This window comes from Sinohyriopsis cumingii, chromosome 19, assembly GCF_028554795.1.
Source record: "Sinohyriopsis cumingii isolate HCF-2022 chromosome 19, ASM2855479v2, whole genome shotgun sequence".
Lineage (NCBI taxonomy): Eukaryota > Metazoa > Mollusca > Bivalvia > Unionida > Unionidae > Sinohyriopsis > Sinohyriopsis cumingii.
Genome location: NC_142979.1, coordinates 13,563,392 through 13,588,072, shown reverse-complemented (window position 1 = coordinate 13,588,072; position 24,681 = coordinate 13,563,392). Strand labels below are relative to the sequence as shown.

At 35.1% G+C, this 24,681-nt stretch overlaps 1 protein-coding gene across 5 annotated transcripts; it reads right to left on the bottom strand.

The window, feature by feature from the left end:
- Positions 1 to 1,209: 1,209 nt before the first annotated feature.
- Positions 1,210 to 24,681, bottom strand: LOC149775154 (cytochrome P450 2U1-like). Of its 5 annotated transcripts, none has more exons than XM_089943088.1 (7): positions 24,161 to 24,640; positions 21,468 to 22,550; positions 15,028 to 15,469; positions 11,667 to 12,289; positions 5,975 to 6,140; positions 4,348 to 4,447; positions 1,210 to 2,891 (listed from the first exon to the last, which is right to left on the bottom strand). In XM_089943088.1, exons 3-7 carry the CDS (start codon positions 15,464 to 15,466, stop codon positions 2,645 to 2,647), a joined length of 1,575 nt encoding a protein of 524 aa, XP_089799214.1. In that variant the 5' UTR covers positions 15,467 to 15,469; positions 21,468 to 22,550; positions 24,161 to 24,640; the 3' UTR covers positions 1,210 to 2,644. The 5 variants fall into 5 exon arrangements, with proteins under 5 accessions (XP_089799214.1, XP_089799212.1, XP_089799213.1 ...); XM_089943086.1 differs by having other exon boundaries at positions 22,412 to 22,550; XM_089943087.1 differs by having other exon boundaries at positions 22,412 to 22,550; positions 24,448 to 24,640.

The window sequence follows — 24,681 nt, the reverse complement described above, 5'->3', positions numbered from 1 at the left end:
TCAGCCAAAGTCTGGTACATTTTGGAATGTCTGGTTGAATCAAGTTGAAAATCAGCCAAAGATTGGTACCTTTTGGAATGTCTGGTTGAATCAAGTTGAAAATCAGCCAAAGAGATCTTACTGCACATTGAAGAAACTACTTATCTTTGTCATAATTTAAAGATTGCTGGCATTACACTATTTGAATTTTTAACATTCTGTGTACAATTAATTAGATCTGAACATAATTTTGTCCTGCTGCAGCTAAAGGTTCTGTTAAAATATGAGCCTCTTCTTTCACAGAATTGGATGAGTTTTGAAGCATCTTTCTAAAATCTGTTTATTTAATACAGACACATTTAATTTGCAATAGCTTACACTATGGACCTGAATTGTCGCAGTGGAAAGAGTGGTAGAAATCAATGTAGACAGTAATGTTTATACATAGGTTTAAAGTAAAATGAATATTTAAATATTGTAGTATCAAGGAATGTGATTTTCTCCTTGGAGCATTCTATTGTAAACTTAATTTATTTGTGATAATTATTGTTGAATTTAATTCCTGTTCAGATCCAGTCCAGATCATAAAACATATTGTACAAACTTTAGATAAATAAAACATTTATTTGGTGCTGAGTTCAGCAGTTTCAGTTCTAGGTCACCTATAAAGATATTTGCATATGATAGGGCCACCTTGGTTCCCATAGCAGTGCCCCCAATTTTATGTAATGGGAGTCCTAGAAGGTAAAATTATTGCAGTGTAATACCAGTTTTAATAGGGGTAAGATACTCTGATTGGAGAGATGTTATTTGGGTTTATTTGCAGCTAGAACTTTGGTTACTTTTATTAAACCTTTATGGTTGGGCATGACAGTGTATAAAGAAGTGACATCCACTGTAACCATAAAGAATTAATCTGCTTAATTACAGACAGCATGATATCTCCTTCTTGCTTAAATTTTAACATTAATAATTTTACCAGTTAACCAAAATGTTATCATTGTAGTTTCAAGACATGCATGTACTTCTTTGTCACAAACTATTTTGTCTCATCTGGTTTTGGTGAATTATGAAAAATATGTTTCAACTTAATCAAAAAAAGTTTTCTAAACATGTATGCACTTGACAAAGGTTAATTCTTTATTAATGTGACCGAATCCCTTACTCAAGATAGTGATATGAAAATTGTTATGCAGAAAACTAGAAAGATTTATGACAAAATCAAAAACAGAAAGATGATTATCTTTATTACTAGAATTATTTTTCAAATTTTGTAAATTTGCAAATAATTGCAGGGTTTAAGAATTCTCACATGGGTGGAGGTCATTCTACTATTTCCCCTGCAGTGTCTGCTTTGCTTTCTGGATATTATTATGTTGGCCCAGATTGTTTTATTTCCTTTCTCACTTCAGGACTAACTATAAGAAGTTTACCATATCTGGCTGGCTAAACTTGGATAATTATTCACAGATTTGTTTTTATGCTGCCTCTGTATTCTCAAGTTGATCCAGCAGGCAATTGTCTTGGAATGTTTTTCTAGCGTTTTCACACTCATCTGTTCTGTCTCGTGTAAAAGCAAGGCTTATAAGTGTCTGAGAGGATAGTGAGATCTTCAGTCCTTGAGTGGTTTTGCCCTTTTGGTAAGGCAGTCAGCTACTTGACAAATTTTCCTAGCTTCTTTTGTTGAAAGAGATTGAATGGTGCTTTTCTCTTTTTGTGTATTGCATCTCTTCTAATTCCTGTGGTTATGTGAGAGCTGGAAAGAAGCTCTGATGCACTTCCTTAGAGACTCATTGAGCTCTCAGTGGAATTGGGATCTATAACATTTGCATCCCAGAGTTGGCTGGTTGAACTGAAAGAAGGTACTGATAGGACGTGGAGGTGTTCCCTCACAGCTGCTGGGGTGGTCTAGTTATCCCTGGTTGGTATCCTTGTAACTGATCAGAGGGAAATTACCCCGTTGATTCATTTTTTTAAAAACTGATCAGTACAAGATAACATGTTGTGACAACTATAGAACATTTTTGTTATACATCTGTTACTTGCGTATTTCAGTTTCTTCTAGCTTAGGTGGCACTCTACAGTTTCGTATTTTTCTATTTAAAAAAGACCTTGCATATCTTAGGTATAGTTCAAAGAACCTTCAATTCCCTTTATTTTGGTGTATGATTGATGGGTGTAATATGGGTTATAGAGTATACAGCTTGGCCTTATTCCAGATGTGCACCTTTCAAAAAAATGCTAGCTCCACTTGGTCATTTTCACTTCCTGAACTTCAGAGGTAAATTGTAAAAAGAGCCAATAACTTTTTTTTACATTTTATATATTTGGTAATTCATTCATTGCACTTTCTGAAGCTGGTATTGTCAGATCCGGCAAAATTCATTTTCCCTATTTTAATAGCTGCTACGGATAGTGTACTTAGACTAATTCAGGCTGATTTTTTGAGCACAATGGAGCAGTCATTTTAGTTAGCAGTGTGCTTAGATCATGTACAATTTCCAAAAGTACAATATCCAAAGAAATGTCAGTCACATTACATTAAAGTAGCATAGAGGTATGCCAACATTCTCTCCTGTACATGTTTTAAATGCAAACAATCTGATCTTACATACGTCACTCTCTCAAAAGTACATAATAAGAGGTGAGCTCCCCTTTAATAAGTCTAGTTTTTAAATCTAGGTGTGACATTAAAATAGAAAGGCCTAGGCTGCAGTACGTGTCCAACATACTCCCCTTCTAAACAAGGAGAGTTCCCATCCAAGGGATGTAACTCCAACTGATGCAGAATGTTGGTAAAGATGATAAAGACCTCCAGTTCCACTAGACTTTCTCCAGGGCATGCTCTTGGCCCTGCTCCAAATGGAAGGAAATGATCTGGGATATGTAGGGACCCATCTTCACGAAGAAACCTTACAAAATGAAGAAGGGAAATATTTCATCAGATTAATATGAAAATTAATTTTAAAATTTATTTAAAATGCAAGAATCTGTGGTCATATACATTTTTTGCCTTTTAAGTCATGTATCACTTAAGGTTTAACAATGGTCCTGTTATCATGCCAATAGTGCACTGGCTTTCTGCAAATGTGGTCCAGGTTCAGTCATGGTATGTCATGTGCAAAGGTATGCTGTCACAATACCAAGGTCGGTGTTTACTCTTGTTAATCATATTTTTCTGAAATACCACACCAGGCCAACATTTGAGAAATATGAAATATTTGAATTTGATGTGTGATCCACAAAAACAGCTTCAACTTTCTCAAAAAGAGATTAATATATAATGGAAAGTAATCTCTGAAGTGCTCATTAGCTATCAATATTCTTGTCAGTAAATCCTATGAAAAACAACAGCTCAGAATTACCTCTAAAACTTTCCTTACACTAAGGCATTTAGAATTAATAAGACATGCAAACCGACACAAATGGGCTAATATGCTTTTTAAACAATACACAAGATGGGTTCAATTCAATGTTTACTGCACAAATAAAATAATCTTTGGTATAATGGGGGTACATTTTTATCCCAACACACTGCCCCAGCCAAGATCTGAGTCTATACATATACTCCAAGAAGAGAGATATGTGGGAGTTAAAAGGGTTTGTTAAGAGTGTCCAATACCAGTATGTAGATCTGAAAGGGGTTGATACAAGGTATAAAGGGGCACAATGATAAACTAAACTCACCTTCTGATCTTGATGATTGCTTTGACAAACTCCATACATGCACAGTAGATAGCAGCCATAATAACTGAATACATTTAAGTACTGACACAAACTGGGGGGAGGGGGAAAAAAAAGCAAAACTTGGCAATGGCTGAAAGCAAAGTGATGGCAGGTGTTACTATGGAACAGTGTGATTGTAACAAAGGCCCCCAATTTAATGAAAAGCAAGGCAACAGGTTAACATGCTGTATATTAAGCAGCATAATTGCATTACATAACCATACATATAGGTCACTGCACTTTATGTTCAGCAGTACAATTACATAACAAAACATATAGGCTAATGTGCTTCATATTCTGTAGTATAATTACATTATATAACCATACAGATAAGTTACTGTGCTCTATATTCAGCCATGTAGTAAGTTATATGGTCATAAAGAAAAGTTACTAGGCTTTATATTCAGCAGTATAATTACATTACATAACCAAACATATAGGTCAATGTGCTTCATATTCAGCAGTATAATTACATTACATAACCAAACATATAGGTCAATGTGCTTCATATTCAGCAGTATAATTACATTACATAACCATACAGATAGGTTAGAGTACTCTACACAGCATATTTATTAACAGTAAACAACCACATATCAATGGTTAGTTGATAAAAAGTAAACAGAAACAAATTTATCTTACCTAGTTGGGTCAAATTTCATCGGATTTATCCAGTATCGTGAATCATGGTGAAGATTCCAAATATTAAATAGCATGATTGTGTCTTTCGGAATATCATACCCTAAAGAAGAAATTTATTTTTCAATTATCAGGAGTTACCTTCCATTTACCATTTATATGCCAATTTTTGATAATTACATCTTCCACTTTCACACAATTCTGGCAAATCTAATTTAGCCATTTCTGATGATTTCATTTTTAGAATTTCTTCCATAACATGTTATTACAAATCATTAAATACTAAAAATTACTTTCCAGAATACGCAAACAATAAAAAAAACATTTTGTTTCAAGCAATAGGTTTGTAGCTGCTAACATACACTGTAGTGAATATGGCAGTTTTTAGGTAATATCAGGAATTTGTGGCATATTGTTTACCCTTCTTGCCTGTGAATGATTTCTAAACTGAACATAATCAATTGAAAATCAAAACTAGGTGCCTGAGACCTTATTTAGTAAAGATAAGCAGCCTTTAATAAGAATTACAAAGAGGTTTTAACTAATTTTCCTTAAAACGTTTATGCTACATGCAAATGCACAGAAGTGGAGAATGAAATACATGAATGTGGGTCGTTTTTACATGAGTGTTTGTAGCATTTGTAAGCACACTTTAAAAAGATAAATATAACACAGTCCAGGAAAGACAGCAAATGTTAAGTGGCTAAATAACAAAAACAATTCTGTCCAGGAAAGACAGCAAATCTAAGTTGCTAAATAACAAAAACAATACTGTCCAGGAAAGACAGCAAATGTAAGAAAATAAATGACAAAGGCATTACTGTCCAGGAAAGACAGCAAATGTAAGTGGCTAAATAACAAAAACAATACTGTCCAGAAAAAAATGCTATATGTAAGAAACTACATGACAAATACAATTCTATCCAGGAAAGACAGCAAATGTAAGTGGCTAAATAACAAAAACAATACTGTCCAGGAAAGACTGCAAATGTAAGAAAATAAATGACAAAGGCAATACTGTCCAGGAAAGACAGCAAATGTAAGTGGCTAAATAACAAAAACAATACTATCCAGAAAAAAATGCTACATGTAAGAAACTAAATGACAAATACAATTCTATCCAGGAAAGACAATTAAATGTAAGTGGCTAAATGACAAATACAGTACTGTCCAGGAAAGACAGCTATATGTAAGAAACTAAATGACAAAGGCAATACTGTCCAGGAAAGATAGCTAAATTTAAGTGGCTAAATGACAAATACAGTACCTTCCAGGAAAGACAGCAAATGTAAATAGATAGATAACAAATACCATTTTGTCCAGGAAAGACAGCTAAATGTAAAGAGCTAAATGCCAAAACTTCACATACAACTCCTTGGTCTCAAAATGACAGCAACAATACCAACATAAAATCATTGGTCTTAAAATGACAGCAACAATACCAACATAAAATCATTGGTCTTAAAATGACACCAACATAAAATCATTGGTCTTAAAATGACAGCAACAATACCAACATAAAATCATTTTCTTGCCAATGTTTTATAGGCAAGATACACAATTCCTTCCAGTCAGATGAAGGGGGCTGAAGTATTCATATTTGTCAAATCTTTTTATGAAAACTGTTTACCTTGAAATTTGCAATACTTTCCAGTCCTGTGAGGAAATGTTAATGGTATTACGGACGCCAGCCTGTGTGTCTCCATGATAACTGCACATGTGTATGGCAGGAATGGCTGGTCTGTTGCTACTGGCAACCTCTCACTTCCAACAACATTGTAAAGTTCCTGTTGCACCTATATAAATATATGACAGTTCAACAGCAGAAAAAAGACCCATGTCAGGAACCCAAAATGAAGTTCGTTGGGTAGAAAAAGTCCCCTGTCATAAACCCAAAATGAAGTTCATCAGGTAGAAAAAGTCCCCTGTCATAAACCCAAAACGAAGTTCATCAGGTAGAAAAAAGTCCCTTGTCAAAAACCAAACACAAAGTTCATCTGTGTAGAAAAAGCACCTTGTCAAGGACCCCAAATGAAGTCTAACATTGTGTGAGCAAGTAACATATCTGCTACTTGTCCAGTTTTATGTGAAATTTAAAAAAAGAAAATCCATATTTTGAAAATGAATGTTGGTCTCGAAATAAGAGAAAATAGTTTTGAAAATTTTCCCATTTTGTGATGATTTAGGAAAGAGGTTGGAGTCAAATAGGAATTTCCAGGAAAAGTGTGTTCTTTACCTTGAATTGTTATTGATCACAGCATTGTTATGGATCAAAGCATATATTCTCTTACCATATGTATCATATTTTCCTGTGTGTGTATGAATCGTAATATCTGACTGGATGTATACGTGTCATATTTTCTTGGGTGTGTATGAACCATATTTTCTTGGGTGTGTATGAATCATATTTTCTTGGGTGTGTATGAACCATATTTTCTTGGGTGTGTATGAATCATATTTTCTTGGGTGTGTATGAATCTTAATATTTTCTTGGGTGTGTATGAACCATATTTTCTTCGGTGTGTATGAACCATATTTTCTTGGGTGTGTATGAATCTTAATATTTTCTTGGGTGTGTATGAACCATATTTTCTTGGGTGTGTATGAATCTTAATATTTTACTGGGTGTGTATGAATCATAATATTTTACTGGGTGTGTATGAATCATAATATTTTACTGGGTGTGTATGAATAATATTTTCTTGGGTGTGTATGAATCTTAATATTTTACTGGGTGTGTATGTGTCATTTTCTTGGGTGTGTATGAATCATAATATTTTACTGGGTGTGTATGTGTCATTTTCTTAGGTGTGTATGAGTCATATTTTACTGAGTGTGTATGTGTATTTTTCTTGGGTGTAAATGAATCATAATATTTTACTGGGTGTATATGAATCATAATATTTTACTGGGTGTGCATTATCATTTCCTTGGGTGTGAATGAATCATAATATTTTCTTGGGTGTATATGAATGTTAATATTTTCTTGGGTGTGCATGTATCATATTTTCTTGGGTGTGTATGAATAATATTTTACTGGGTGTTTGTGAATCATAATATTTTCTTGGGTGTGTATGAATCTTAATATTTTACTGGGTGTGTATGAATCAAAATTTTCTTTTGGTGCATATTTTCTTGGGTGTGTATGTATCATATTTTCTTGGGTCATAAGATTTTCTTGGGTGTGTATGTCTCATAATATTTTACTGGGTGTGTATGTGTCATTTTCTTGGGTGTGTATGAATCATAATATTTTACTGGGTGTGCAGGTATCATTATTTTCTTGGGTGTGTATGAATCGTATTTTACTGGGTGTGTGTGAATCATAATATTTTCTTGGGTGTGTATGAATCTTAATATTTTACTGGGTGTGTATGAATCAAAATAGGGGCCCCGAGTGGCCGAGTGGTCTAAAGCGCTCTCCGTCACGGATCACTGCCATCTCACCGCTGTCTGCGTAGGTTCGAGTCTCAGGCTCGGCCAATGTGGATATGTGAGAAAGCTTGCCGGTAGCTTCTCGTGGGTTGGTGGTTCTTTCCGGGGGTTTCTGGGGTTCTTCCTCCACCATTAATACTGGCTGCCATGTATAGCCCGTCTTGTGCTGAAAAATGGCGTTAAACCCTAAAACAACAACAACAACAACGAATCAAAATTTTCTTTGGTGTGTATGAATCATATTTTCTTGGGTGTGTATGTATCATATTTTCTTGGGTCATAAGATTTTCTTGGGTGTGTATGAATCATTTTTCTTGGGTGTGTATGAATCATAATATTTTACTGGGTGTGCATGTATCATATTTTCTTGGGTGTGTATGAATCATATTTTACTGGGTGTGTGTGTGTATTTTTCTTGGGTGTGTATGAATCATATTTTACTGGGTGTGTGTGAATCATAATATTTTACTGGGTGTGCATGTATCATATTTTCTTGGGTGTGTATGAATCATATTTTACTGGGTGTGTGTGAATCATAATATTTTCTTGGGTGTGTATGAATCTTAATATTTTACTGGGTGTGTACGAATCAAAATTTTCTTTGGTGTGTATGAATCATACTTTCTTGGATGTGTATGTATCATATTTTCTTGGGTCATATGATTTTCTTGGGTGTGTATGAATCAATTTTTTGGGTGTGTATGTATCATAATATTTTACTGGGTGTGTACGTGTCATATTTTCTTGGGTGTGTATGAATCATATTTTCTTAGGTGTGTACGAATCATATTTTCTTGGGTGTATATGAATCATAATATTTTCTTATATGTGTATGTATAATATTTTCTTGGGGGTACATGTTTCACAATATTTTCTTGGGGGTGAGCTAAAGTTGCTAAAAAATGGTAACACTACACTTCAACATCTCTGTTACAAAAAAAAGACATTTTTGCAAGATGTAAAACTAATGATGGCTTAATGAAGTTTCATACAATAACCGATAATGTATGAGTATAATGATCTGAATTTAGCTTGTGCTAGATCGATACTTAAAAATAATAAAAACTGACTGGACATGCTAACATCCATCTATCAATTAATAGAATCTGCCATCATCCATCAATGAATCTGATATGCCAACATCCATCAGTGAATCTGATATGCCAACATCCATCAATGAATCTGATATGCCAACATCCATCAATGAATCTGATATGCCAACATCCATCATTGAATCTGATATGCCAACATCCATCATTGAATCTGATATGCCAACATCCATCAATGAATCTGATATGCCAACATCCATCAATGAATCTGATATGCCAACATCCATCATTGAATCTGATATGCCAACATCCATCATTGAATCTGATATGCCAACATCCATCAATGATTCTGATATGCCAACATCCATCAATGATTCTGATATGCCAACATCCATCAATGAATCTGATATGCCAACATCCATCAATGAATCTGATATGCCAACATCCATCAATGAATCTGATATGCCAACATTGATCGATGAATCTGATATGCCAACATCCATCATTGAATCTGATATGCCAACATCCATCAATGAATCTGATATGCCAACATCCATCATTGAATCTGATATGCCAACATCCATCATTGAATCTGATATGCCAACATCCATCAATGAATCTGATATGCCAACATCCATCATTGAATCTGATATGCCAACATCCATCATTGAATCTGATATGCCAACATCCATCAATTTGATATGCCAACATCCATCACTGAATCTGATATGCTAACATCCATCATTGAATCTGATATGCCAACATCCATCAATGAATCTGATATGCCAACATCCATCAATGAATCTGATATGCCAACATCCATCAGTGAATCTGATATGCCAGCATCCATCAATCTGATATGCCAACATTGATCGATGAATCTGATATGCCAACATCCATCAATGAATCTGATATGCCAACATCCATCATTGAATCTGATATGCCAACATCAATCAATGAATCTGATATGCCAACATTGATCAATGAATCTAATATGCCAACATACATCAATGAATCTGATATGCCAGCATCCATCACTGAATATGATATGCCAACATCCACCATTGAATCTGATATGCCAACATCCATCATTGAATCTGATATGCCAACATCAATCAATGAATCTGATATGCCAACATCCATCAGTGAATCTGATATGCCAGCATCTATTAATAAATCTGAAATGCCAACATCAATCAATGAATCTGATATGCCATCATCAATGAATCTGATATGCCAACATCAATGAATCTGATATGCCAACATCAATCAATCTGATATGCCAACATCCATCAGTGAATCTGATATGCCAACATCCATCAATGAATCTGATATGCCAACATCAATCAATGAATCTGATATGCCAATATCCATCAATCTAATATGCCAACATCCATCAATGAATCTAATATGCCAACATCCATCATTGATTCTGATATGCCAACATCCATCAATGAATCTGATATGCCAACATCAATCAATGAATCTGATATGCCAACATCCATATTACAATTAATCAGACATGACTTCATCTATCAATTTATGTGATATATCATCATCTATCAATTAATCTTATATGCCATCATCCATCTGTAAAATTAATCTGACATGCCATCATCCATCTATCAGTTAATTCGATACCTCATCATCCATCTATCAATTAATTAATTTAAACTATAAAACTAATTGATGGAGTACTGGGCTCAATCTCAAATCCATTGCATGGTTAAGTAAATTAAGGGATAAATAAAGTGACAAAAAAACTCCCCAGTACCACAAATAGTTCATACTACATCTGCCCCATGTTTGTTTAAAAGTCCTTTAAATAGGAACCATCAGGGCATGGTTGACTCTGGAGATCATTGACCAATGAGTCTCAGTGACCTGGATCATTGATTAAGGTATGCAGTCTTTAACTAACGTCATTGTACGGACTGACCATGACCTCTGGACCCTAGAATCTAAATACTGCTTTAATACCCCAAGTGCAGGCCATCCACTTAGTTTGGCAGAGAACAAATAAGAGAATGAAAATGTTATTTGGCCAAACCCATTTTTCTTGATGCCTCAATGACCTTGACCAATGATCTGACCTTTTGATGCCAGTATCAACAGGACTGTACCAGACACCTCTGGAGATTTTGGCTGAAGTTCCATAGATACTTTGGCCCAAAATCAGTAAGTTTCTTCCTTACAGGAAGTTTAAGCCATCTATATTTTAGTTCAGGTCTGTGATGTAGAAAGTTGTGCAGAAACTAGGTTTTGTCCTTCAGTCTCAGTGACTTTGATTTATGACTGATAGATCAATATATATTTATTCTTACCCAAGTGCAAGCCATCTGCAAAGTTTGTCTGCTGCAGATGGCGAAGAACTAGTTATTTTGCCAAATAATTCTCTCATTGACTTTGAACTGTGAACTTTTGATCACCAAATCAGTATTATTCTTACTCAAGTGCATGCAAACGTTGTTAGAGGTACATGCCATAGAACTTTAGTTATCACACAGAACAGGACTGCATATAGTGGAGAACTAAGTTATTTAAAAAAAACATTTTTCTTCTTTCAGTCTGTGACCCTGACCTTTGACCTTTTGATCCCTAAATCAAGATTAGTTCTTACCTCACATGCAAGCTATCCACAAACCTGGGTGAGTGCCATAGAACTAAAGTTATCATATATGTCATAATATAATAAACCCCATGAAAGTAGTGGAAATTAAAAAAAATATTAAAACCCCTCCCCCAACACATTAAGCAATTTCTAGAAGTGAGATGTAAAGTCTCCATAATTACTGAAAACTAAAAAAAATTTCTACTGAAGAATTCTGACAATCTCACCTTTGTCTGTATATCTTGAAATGTTGTCATGTAAGCCAAAAGCCAAAGTATTAATGAAGAAATGGCTCTAAATCCTGATCCACAGACTTCTAAAAATAGATAATCCAAATCCTCTTGATCCAATAACCCCATATCCTCATTATTTTCCATGACAACTAGCATATGGTCCATCATGTCATTGATAATTTTTGGATTATAGCAATCTTTGTGCCTGTTCAATATTTGTCTGAAATAATCCAGTTGCATATGAGTCCGCTCTGATAAAATGCTTTCTTCTAACTTACCAAATCGTGTGAAAAGTTTTGGTAAATAGTCATAAAGGTTCAGTTTAAAAAGTGCACAGCGAAGTTTACATGTTTGCATAATTTCAATAAAATTGATATCTTCTGGATCATAGAGTTTGCCAACAACTAATAAAAGCTGTATCCTGAGGGCCAGGGATTCCAAATGGTTATGGACACACACTGGTCCCTGATGGTTTACAAGGCTGCAGACCAGATTAAAAGTTTCATCTGTCAGTGTGTCATACAGGAGTTCACCAGATGAACAAAATGTGTAAAGAACATGACAGATGAAATCCTTCTTCAGTTTCAGCTTTTCTTCACATGCTGCAAATAACAGACCTGAAAAACAGAGTGTATGCAATGTACAGGTTTAATCTTGATTTATTTCATGAAAATAGTTACACAAGTCCATCAGCTATATATCTCCTTTTGGGTTTGGGAGGCAACCCTTTTTTTTATATACCTGGGATGCATTCTGTGAAAATATTCAAGCCATTCTTGGGGATGCCTTAATTTATTTGGTACTCAATAGCCTGAACTGTACAGATATGCCATTAAACCCTACACACGAATGCATGCATGCAGTAACACACACACACACACAGAGAAAATACCATTGATTCCCAGATCTTGGTAGGATGTCCAAGTTCCATGTTGGGGAAACTGGAGTCACCAGTGGATATCACCGTAAACTGGTGAACACCAACGTCTTCATACCATGAATCACAGAAGTGCAAGGGAAGCAGAATAACTCCAGAAGACAATCTATACTATTTAATATTTACAAGACATTACTACAGTTGTGACGAGGAGACCAATGTCATTAGGTAATTTAAAGCTAATTAGATTAAGGTTTACATTACTCATACAATTGCTAGGTTATCCAGAGCCCTATTGTTACTGATATTCCTCTTAAACAACATGAAGGAAAGTCATGAAAACTGACGTACAGTTTCATCCTGAGGAATAGATGATCCACAGTGAAAATGGTGTCCCTTGACATCCAGCAAGGTAGTCATCTTGGATAACTTGTTATTGTCATTCCTGTTCAACAAGATTTGAAAAAAGGAATTCTGAGGACTTGTAGATGTCCTAAATGCAGTAGTGGAAATTAAAAAAAATATTAAAACCCCTCCCCCAACACATTAAGTTCTATGGCATGACACTCCTGAATGCAGTTTTCACAAAAAGTCTGCATGACTTGTGGATGGTCCTTGATAAAAATACAAAACAATCCTCCTGTCAAAACTACATGGGGTTTTCATTTTAAAAACTTCTTATGACTTGTAGATGGTCTCAAATAAAAATGACTGACATATGACATGGTGACCATAGTGGCTATCTTTAACATCTTGTTATTTCCTGAACCTGGTTTTCACTGAAAAACTTCTTGTCCTTGTAGTTGGTTCTAAATACAAATAATGCAAATTTCATATCCAACATAGCCACTATGGTAGTCATCTTCCTATCACTTATCCTGTATGGATTGTCATACAGCATTGGGTTTTTGCTAAAAGACTTGTTAAGATGGAACTGAAGTAATATGGTATAGATCTTATTTGACATGGCCACCATGGTAACCAGCATGAAAACATTGATATAGCTACTCCTTTTGAACTGATGGTCAAAACAACATTGATATAGCAACTCCTTTTGAACTGATGGTCAAAACAACATGGGTTTCCAATGAATGACTTCTTATCACATGTAAACGTTTAGAAAACAAGGCCATCTGTAAAATCTTCTCACTACCTCGCCTGAATGGAATACCATTTTGACAAGGGGTTTTCACCGAAACATTCTAAGGTATGCAGTTGATTATCATGCAAATATTGTTTTCACATCTTCTTATGCAGCTGATCCTGAATGAAAATGGTGCAGATATGGCCTCCCAATATGGCCACTACAGTGCTTATCATGAAAATCTTATGCTGAAAAGCAGATGTTGGCTCAGACCATGTGCTGGTAGTGATGGCAAAATTAAAGACAGGAATCAGCAGCACAAAGGACTAGACCACAGAAACACCAACCATACAACACCTCCAGGCTAACGACTACTGAGAAACAACAGGAGTTCACCATTTCTCACTCCAATTGATTCTAGGCTCTTATTGACCTTGAGGATGGCTCCCCAGAAAAGTGGGAACAGGTTAGAGATATATTCAAGTCAACCAGACCAGAAACAATGTCTTCAGGAGGAATACAAGACAAAAAAGAATGAGAAGTCAAGATGAGTGTGAGAAAGGATAAGTAGGTACTTGCAACAAACTTGTCACAAATGTGGAGAGAGAGAGAGCTGCAAAAATAAATTACATGAGGACCTTCTACAATCTCACATAACTATTAGGCTCTTCATTGGTGACCACATTTTAGCTAGTTTGCAAGTTATCTGGGCATGCTAAAACAAAGGAGTGGCGCATTTAACAATTCTGATAAGACTACTTATTTGGAAACATTTTGACCTTGCTTAACATCAATTCATCCAAAGTAAAAATTGATTCTATTTCAAGATCCAAAAACTAAAACCATTTTACACCCACCCATTCACCCATAATTTTAACAATTATTCCCTGTGACCCTGAGCTTCACAATCCTTGACTGTAAATCATTAGGGAGATTCCTTCACCTTGGATGCATATGCAGGCATATTCCGAAGATGATCCCCTGATAAAAACATGAGATACTGCTGAGGAAACAAATTCCTAGATAAAGGTTGATCTGGGCTGGCCAAGAGATATGAATAGATGAGCACTGTGACCTCTTTATCTTGCCTTTTGTAACATTACATTTCTGACAAGAAAAAAAGATAATGTATAAAAACCTGACCTGAACTTTTTTTTATGGAAAACCATCTCTCATCCTGAATGCACAAATCAATTTTGTTATATAATGACCTCCACTTACCAACCAACTCTATTGAAAAAGCATATGTATTTTGTTGACAAGGGATGATCTTCCAAACTCCTTTGTCCTGTTTTACTGTACAAGTTTATAACATAATTGTGGGTTAGTGTGCATACATTTTTTTAAAGATGAAATTAATTGATGATTTTATTTTACAGGATAAACATTCTTACCTCTTTCTTGATTCCCGCAATAAAGCAATTTTGCTGATGGCAGATGTGGCCTAAAATTACAAACTGTTTCTAAGTCCACTAGTCCCTCTTTAATTCCTTCATATGAACAAACCACAACAGCTTTTCTCCATCCCAACTTAAGACTGTATACATCTCCATAGCCATTTTTAAGATTGGCCAATGCAATATGTGGCTTATTCCTAAGATGATCCAAATTTCCAAATATAGGCTTAGCTATTGGACCTGGTGGAAAATTCTTATGGGAACATTTCCAAAAGTAAATCACAGTAAGGAATAAAAATGTCAAGGTGATCATCCATTTTCCAGGTTCAAAGATCATGTTGTAGTACAAAAAGTCTACACACCAGTAGAAAATGTGGGATGGGTCCATTTGACTATTTGCAATGTCAGAGGCAATAAAAGCATCATCGCAAGACATAACCTGAAATAAGACAGCAAATATATTTAATATATTTATATATTAATATTTAATATTTTTAATTCTACCTTTCGTCTTGAAGATAGTCAAAAACTACATAATTAAGTTTAAACTTCATGTACAACAAAACAAAGTCCTGCTATGTTAACAACATATGATCTAGCTCATGTACAACAAAGAGTCCTGCTATGTTAACAACATATGATCTAGCTCATGAACAACAAAAAGAGTCCTGCTATGTTAACAACATATGATCTAGCTCATGTACAACAAAAAGAGTCCTGCTATGTTAACAACATATGATCTAGCTCATGTACAACAAAAAGAGTCCTGCTATGTTAACAACATATGATCTAGCTCATGTACAACAAAAAGAGTCCTGCTATGTTAACAACATATGATCTAGCTCATGTACAACAAAAAGAGTCCTGCTACGTTAACAACATATGATCTAGCTCATGTACAACAAAAAGAGTCCTGCTATGTTAACAACATATGATCTAGCTCATGTACAACAAAAAGAGTCCTGCTATGTTAACAACATATGATCTAGCTCATGTACAACAAAAAGAGTCATGCTACGTTAACAACATATGATCTAGATCATCAGTTCAGATCTACATGTCTTAATGTGATCTTTGAGATCTAAGAAAGCTGGCTGAGGCAATGAACAGAAACTATACACACTGCTTTGTCACACATTCTTGTGTAATTCTAACAAACAAAGATAAATTCAGACAATGGAAAGAAAAGACATTTCAGACAGTTGTTAAGTAAGATAATTCACACAAAATTCAGTAAAAATTTGGAATTTGTGAAGGTTACTTTTGTATGTAATAGAACCTTGGATCAAGCCTATGTGTGGTCTTATCCAACATCCTAAATTAATTTAAATTAAGCATTATCAGTAGCAAATGCATACTATATTAAATGGCTCTTCATATACATAAAACCACATGACATTCCACTGAAAAGAGGTAATGAGCCATCACTATTTCTTACACATGCTGACTCAAAAGGATCAGCTTAAGGACAATGAAAGGAGGTTATGAACATTCATTGCATTACCCTTGCACATGATGGATCTAAGAAATGCATCCTAAAGACACTGACAAGAGATCATGAGTCATCACTACAACTTGTCCCTCTAGTACATGCTGGATCTAAGGAATGCATCATAAAGACACTGATAAGAGATCATGAGTCATCACTACCTCTTGTCCCTCTAGTACATGCTGGATCTGAGGGATACATCCTAAAGACACTGACAAGAGATCATGAGTCATCACTACAACGTGTCCCTCTAGCACATGCTGGATCAAAGGAATGCATCCTAAAGATCATGAGTCATCACTACCTCTAGTACACACTGGATCTAAGGGATGCATCCTAAAGACACTGACAAAAGATCATGAGTCATCACTACAACTTGTCCCTCTAGCACATGCTGGATCAAAGGAATGCATCCTAAAGATCATGAGTCATCACTACCTCTAGTACACACTGGATCTAAGGGATGCATCCTAAAGACACTGACAAGAGATCATGAGTCATCACTATCTCTTGTCCCTCCAGTACACACTGGATCTAAGGGATGCATCCTAAAGACACTGACAAGAGATCATGAGTCATCACTACAACTTGTCCCTCAAACACATGCTGGATCAAAGGAATGCATCCTAAAGATCATGAGTCATCACTACCTCTAGTACACACTGGATCCAAGGGATGCGTCCTAAGGACACTGACAAGAGATCATGAGTCATCACTACAACTTGTCCCTCTAGTACATGTTGGATCTAAGGGATGCATCCTAAAGACACTGACAAGAGATCATGAGTCACCACTATCTCTTGTACCACTAGTACATTCTGGATCAAAGGTATGCATACTAAAGATACTGACAATCGTGAGTCATCACTACCTCTTGTCCCTCTAGTACATGCCAGACCTGCCAACCCTGACGAGTCCATCTCAGTAAGGCAGTTGATTTTTTTACAGTTGTAACATACTCTAGTTCCAAACCCTATGCAGCTCAATGGCATGTTGCTTTTACTCACAAGAATCTGAATACTCCTTTTTATTCTGTGTTGATTATTAACACTTTTCTAGAAACTTTATTTTCCCTTTTGTCTTAAACATGCAGAGCTTTCTGGAAGCCATTTTCAAAAATTCTATAATCAACAGTATGAAGCGTCTGGGGTGCTACTGTAAAGTTAGTCTGGTTCCCTGACTAATTTCACTAATTCAAAAATGAGACCAAGATCCAAATGAAAAACGGATGAACCAATTATTCAGATTTTTTGGTAACGATCATTTTCACGTAGCTTTTGCTAGTATGCCTTAACTTCGTATTTTAAGGGTAATTTTCTTAAGATTTATGGCAAAATCATAAGAGTTAGCAGGTCTGAGACGCTGGATCTATGGGATGCATCCTAAAGACACTGACAAGAGATCATGAGTCATCACTACAACTTGTCCCTCTAGCACATGCTGGATCTAAGGGATGCATCCTAAAGACACTGTAAAGAGATCATGAGTCATCACTACCTCTTGAACCACTAGAACATGCTGGATCTAAGGAACGCATCCTTAAGACTCTGGCAAGAGATCGTGAGTCATCATTACCTCTTGTACCTCTAGCATATGCTGGATCTAAGGGATGCATCCTAAAGACACTGGCAAGAGATCGTGAGTCATCATTACCTCTTGTACCTCTAGTATATGCTGGATCTATGGGATGCATCCTAAAGACACTGGCAAGAGATCATGAGTCATCACTACCTATTGTAACTCTATTATATGCTGGATCTAAGGGATGCATCCTAAAGACACTCACAAGAGATCCTGAGTCATCACTATCTCTTGTCCCTCTAGTACACGCTGGATCTAAGGGATGCATCCTAAAGACACTGATAAGAGATCCTGAGTCATCACTACCCCTTGTCCCTCTAGTACATGCTGGATCTAAGGAATGGATCCTAAAGACACTGATTAGAGATCATGAGTCATCACTATCTCTTGTCCCTCTAGTACATGCTGGATCTAAGGAACGAATCCTAGAGACACTGACAAGAGATCATGAGTCATCACTATCTCTTGTCCCTCTAGTACATGTTGTATCTAAGGAATGCATCCTAAACACACTGATAAGAGATCATGAGTCATCTCTATCTCTTGTCCCTCTAGTACATGCTGGTTCTAAGGGATGCATCCTAAAGACACTGGCAAGAGATCATGAGTCATCACTATCTCTTGTCCCTCTAGTAAATGTTGGATCAAAGGAATGCATCCTAAACACACTGATAAGAGATCATGAGTCATCACTACCTCTTGTACCTCTAATACATGCTGGATCTAATGAATGCATCCTAAAGAGATCATGAGTCATCACTACCTCTTGAACATCATGGCTCTAAGGAATCATACTAAAGACTGCAGAACTTTCAGTAAACTCAAATCCTTGGCATTGAAACAAACATGATTTTAGCAGCCATCTTTGGGGAAAAACAACCAAGAGGCCCAAATAGATTTCAGACTGCTCACTTGACTGCAATGGACAATGGAGAATTAGTTGGAACTGTTTATCTTGACTTTCTGTTGACCATAATATAATTGTATGGGTACTTGAAAAATACAAATGTTCTCACTTATCACTCTCATGATTCAAAAATACCTTTCTGACAGAAGCCAACAAGTTGTTATTGATAAACAATAAATTAGAGCTGATGTTTATCAACAAAGGAGTGCCACAGGGGTCTGTTTTAGGACCTGTATTATTCATACTGTTTATAAATTACTTGCCCATGTATGTTCAACATTCAAAATGCTCATAATACTCCTTTTCATAAGTCTGATTATAACTTTATAACTTTGAACAAAAGATTGGGTGAGCATTTATACTTCTGAATATTGGTGCTCATTGAATACCATGTTTATCAATCTCCTAAAAGCCAAGGCAATGTTGCTTTGATTATCACTGACCATAAATCCAAATCTTGAGCTGTATATAAACTAAAAATGTTGACACAGAAAAACTTATGGGAGTCCACTTTGATATGGATCTAAACTAGTACAAGCACGTGAAACATTTGTTCTGTAGAAAACCGAAGAATTTCCATTTTACAAAGGATAAGATGATATCTACCACTCAACTATCAGAAATTATTTTACAATGCATTCATTCTTCCTCTTTTGGATTACTACTAGACAAACTGGGGATATACAACTGATAGCAATATTAAAACAATCCACAAACTTCATTATATTTACCATTAGATACAACTTCCCCAATTCTATTCTCAAAAGTGAAATAGCTGAAATATAAATACAAATTAGCCTACCAAAAGTCCATATTAATGTTCAAAGTAAAGAACGAACTTTGTCCACAATATCTAAATGGTATGTTTCATTTAAGTCAGAAACAAATGTACCAAGGACCTAAACTGAGATAAATTACAAACGATCATTGCAAAAGACCATTTCCAAAATATAATACTTATAGAAAATCATTTGCTTTCTCTGGTGCTATTCTGTGGAATGAACTCACCAAAGCAATTAGATCAGAAACAAACCTAAATGTATTCAAAACAAAAACATATGACTACTATCTCAAAAGGCAGTTTTCAATGTAAATATTTAAATACATGCACTCAAATGTATTCTGTTATACAGTTCATACACACTTTGTGCTTTTACACCTAATGCATTTAAGCATGCTTTACTAATTTTAACATTTCATTTTCCCCCCTTGGTATTTGCAATAGCTTGATCATCCTGAGGGCCTTATATATTATACCTAGTTACCCTTACCAAATAAAGTATTTATTATCAGTAGTAGTAGTAATATTAGTATTATTATTAGTAGTAGTAATATTAGTATTATTAGTAGTAGTAGTAATATTAGTATTATTATTAGTAGTAGTAATATTAGTATTATTATTAGTAGTAGTAATATTAGTATTATTATTAGTATTATCTGTTCAGCTGTCAAATGCAAAAGCAAGTCTGCCAAGAAGTTTGGTCCAACAAATTACAATGTACACATGTGGACACTGTTTTGTCAACACATTATATAAGAGCAAACTTGGACAGGCAGACACTATGATATACATAGGCAGGTACTGGTAGTTACGGTAGATAGATTGCCCACGTGAAAAAAACACTGTACAGAAGCAGGTGCTAAACTGATAAACTTACCAAAGCTCTGATGTTTCACCTGAAGAAAATTGTTGTTGTTGTTTTTGTTGTTGTTGTAGGGTTTAACGCCATTTTTCAGCACATGATAGGCTATACATGGCGGCCAGTATTAGTGGTGGAGGAAGAACCCGGAAAAACCCGGAAAGGACCACCAACCCACGAGAAGCTACCAGCAAGCTTTCTCACATATCCACATTAGACGAATCCGAGACTCGAACTCACACAGACAGAGGTGAGATGGCAGTGATCTGTAACGGAGAGCGCTTTAGACCACTCGGCCACTCGGGTCCCCCACCTAAAGAAAATATTCTGGTACATTAAACACTACAATCCATATAATTTAATTACCTCTGAATAATTTTGAAAAAAAACAGATGAAACATTGCTTTACTGACTCAATATCATTTTTTGTGCAAAACTGGAGGTAATGGCAGCAAGGGAAGAATAAACAGGTCACTGTGATCTAATTTTCATAATTCTGGCAAAGCGGTTAAACAAAATTTTCCATGTGTAAACTTATATCTGCAGCTTGTGGCTAAACTAGAAATAATGTTACTCATGACAGTGTTTTAGAAATACATGTATTCGATATAGATCACAATAACTACTTTTTAAAGTCTTTAGTTGCAGTAGCCTGGTAGTATTTAACAGAGCTGGTAAATCTGTCATCTAGCTCTCAACAATGACATGTTCATGAAAATCCCCCAAAACCTGAATCTTTCTTTACATCAAATTCTGGTTAAGTAACATATTCAGATCACTTTATGAGGATACAAAAATAATATACCTAGACTCTACTTACTGAACATTTTATGACCAGAGAATTTTCAGTCCTTTTTTCTCCATTTTACTTTCAATGTTGGCAATTTGCCCTTGTAGTGGTAGGTAGCTTGCATTTTCTATTCAGCATTTATTACATTTCATAAAAGCAACTGTCTCAGTGACTGCAAGTTGAGAATGTCATGTGTCAGAAAGCAAAACATCTCCCTCACATGATCATGTTTCCCAGTCTTGTTTGATTGGTGTATTAAGCAATTTATTTCCCTTATTTTGGGAGAGATGTACAAATTTGTAGACCCATAGAAAGTCACTTTTCACCTGGGGTTTGCCCTCATAGAAATATGACCTTTGGTGAATAAGTCTTCAGATCTCTTCCTGACAAGGACAATAAAGGTATAATATTACCTTTTTTTTTTTACTTGTACTACAGTCCACATTTTATCCCTGCATGTATCATGTCCCACCCTGTTTTGTCAAAGTGTCATAAAATCCCAGTTCTCAGTGGAATGCATCTCTCAATGATACCATGGCCACAACATTTATTTGCAACATATATTCACAGTGACAGAAAAATTTGTCATAAATCTTAACATTATCAGTTGTTAATTGAAAAAAGATACACATTATGAAAACTTTCATTTCACTAATTCTCTTTGGTTCAATGAATAAGTCCTCATAAAAATTGTTACTAGCTATTCTGATGGGCAAATCAATAATAGGCATCCAGTCAGCTATTCATCATGTGACTTGCAGCGGAGAAGTACATCAGCAATATTGGAGCTTGAAATTAAGCCACTAAGCCACCGGACGAATAAAAAATTTTTTTAATGATCCTGCCTAAACTTAAACGATCCTGCTAAAATAAAACAGATCCAGTTCAGTTTCTAATTCAACATTTTTTACTCATTAACTCAAAACAATAACAACAGTATTTCACAATAAGACTCATAAATGAAGTATCCATACTTTCATAGTTCTCAGAATACTCTGTGCAGAAAGTGCACAATATCACAGCATCTCCTAGCTCGTAATTCTGCCATTTGTGTTCGTTTTCCCAGCTTTTCAAGTAAATTGTCTGTCACTTCTCTTGACCAATATTTGTGATCTGAATATAAAAAAAGCAATTTTATCCTAACAGTAAATTTTCAAATATCTTTTAAGAGATTCTTGATATTTAACTTATTCAGACCAATTTCATTTTTTGAATTTGTAGATAATGGTATGAATGATAATAAAGTGAAAATAAATTCTTGTCCAAAAGCTTTATTTTGTCTGTCACTGATTATATGTACTTCTATAGAAATGAATTATGAAGAGTGCAGTTTTGGTTCAAAATACAGTACATTCAAGGACTGATGTTCGGCACACCCACACTGTCAATTGATTCTTGAAAAAAAAGGAAAATAAGTCATGAGCTAAATCTCATATTTTCTGTAAACAATTTTATTAGAATACCATCATCATTTTTGCCAATCTGATTCTTTAACCTTCTGAGACAAAATCTCCCCCATGCCCAAAATTATGAAAAATATAAAACTGTAGAAATGCTAAATTATGTTTCCTATAAACTTATGCTTTCTATGTGCTATTGATGCTGCTGTACTATATAAATATATATATATATATATATATATATATATATATATATATATATATATATATATATATATATATATCCCTTTGTAGAGGAGTCTGTTTTTATTAATATAGCTTCTTTTAGCTTCTTTTGTATCCTCTCATTCTAAAGTGCCCCTTGAGCTCTCCTAGCTTCTTTTCAAAGGTAGCAGTATTAGAACATATGCATTTGGCTTTAACGCACTTACCGTAAGGAAGATTTTTTTAATTGTGAGCTGGGGTCACACACACACACACATATATATATATATATATATATATATATATATATATATATATATATATATATATATATATATATATAAATGCAATAAACTGACTAGTACTAGCTTCACACTGTTTGTTGTCAGTTTATTGCATTTAACTTAATCGATCCCCAACACAGGTGATCCCTTGCTGGATCCAGTACACTTGAAAGGACTGGTATTCTCCATATGATCTGTATTCTTTATATATATATATATATATATATATATATATATATATATATATATATATATATATATATACACACATATCAGACAGAATGGAAAGTGCTATCCCTGGATTCCTATAGAAGAACACCAAATAATAGTATGCAGAATTAATATTTTAATACAAATAATACTATCATACAGGTTAGAGAATTTTTAATTCATACTCTACATAGATTCAAACTCAAGTCCGTGGGTAAACGGCACATATTGCCTTGACTGCACACATGAGCCCATTTTTCCTCACGTCTAAGTACACTTCACCAAAAAAAATGTTACTCAATCTGTGTTATATGCACTCGTGTGTAGCAGACACACTCGCATGACGACATAGTAATTAATTCTCATGTAGATCTACACAGTCATTCCGGATTCCTATGAAAGAAATCAAGGTCGTCATGCGAGTGTGTCTGCTACGCACGAGTGCATATAACACCGATGAGTAACATAATTATTTGGTGATGTTTGCTTAGTCGTGAGGTAAAATGTAAGCAACGATACGAGCCCCTGTGGAAAGTACATGCTCATGTGCGTCAAAACTAAACCTCGAGGATATACCAGGTCCTCTGTCAGCTAAAAAATAGTATGAATTGAGCACTGCACTTACCGCTGACATTTTTCCAAATTACAAACGTTCGCACAGACGGTGCAACGTATGATCTGACGTTGTATGGTAAAAAGAGATCAACAGTTCTCAATTAGGCTATAATTGCGCCCGGTAAATATTTCTGACATTGACTGACTGTGGGGTACAATTGAAAATGGATCAGACTATTTCGTCGATGCTCACAAAACGTTTTTTTTACACGAATCATTCAACCATGCTATTATTTCTGTATTTATGTGAAATAAATTGCTGTTCTGAGCATATAATGGTTATTAGGAAGCACGAACCATGATATCCCCGCGTACGTTATCACTGGCTGCTGCAGCAGCTGGCGTCGTAGGTAACTGCTTTCCCGTTATAATACGCATATCTCACAACAACAATAATTAATGCAAAATATATTCTGTTGAACCTTTTTCTAAAAACGAAAAACTCCATAAAATGTATCAGTCACTGAAAAAGTAATAATGAAAAAAAAAAAAAAATTAAATAAAGAACCAAAGCGAAAATCTCGTGCCCAC

Excerpts from the sequence above, each read along its gene's own strand:
- LOC149775154 (XM_089943084.1), bottom strand. The coding sequence starts at position 24,528 with ATGCGTATTATAACGGGAAAGCAGTTACCTACGACGCCAGCTGCTGCA. Across the intron at positions 12,290-15,027 it reads TTGCGGGAATCAAGAAAGAG|GTCTGTTATTTGCAGCATGT; the intron begins GTAAGAATGTTT and ends TCTGTTTTTCAG. Across the intron at positions 6,141-11,666 it reads TTCAAGATATACAGACAAAG|GTGCAACAGGAACTTTACAA; the intron begins GTGAGATTGTCA and ends ATATTTATATAG.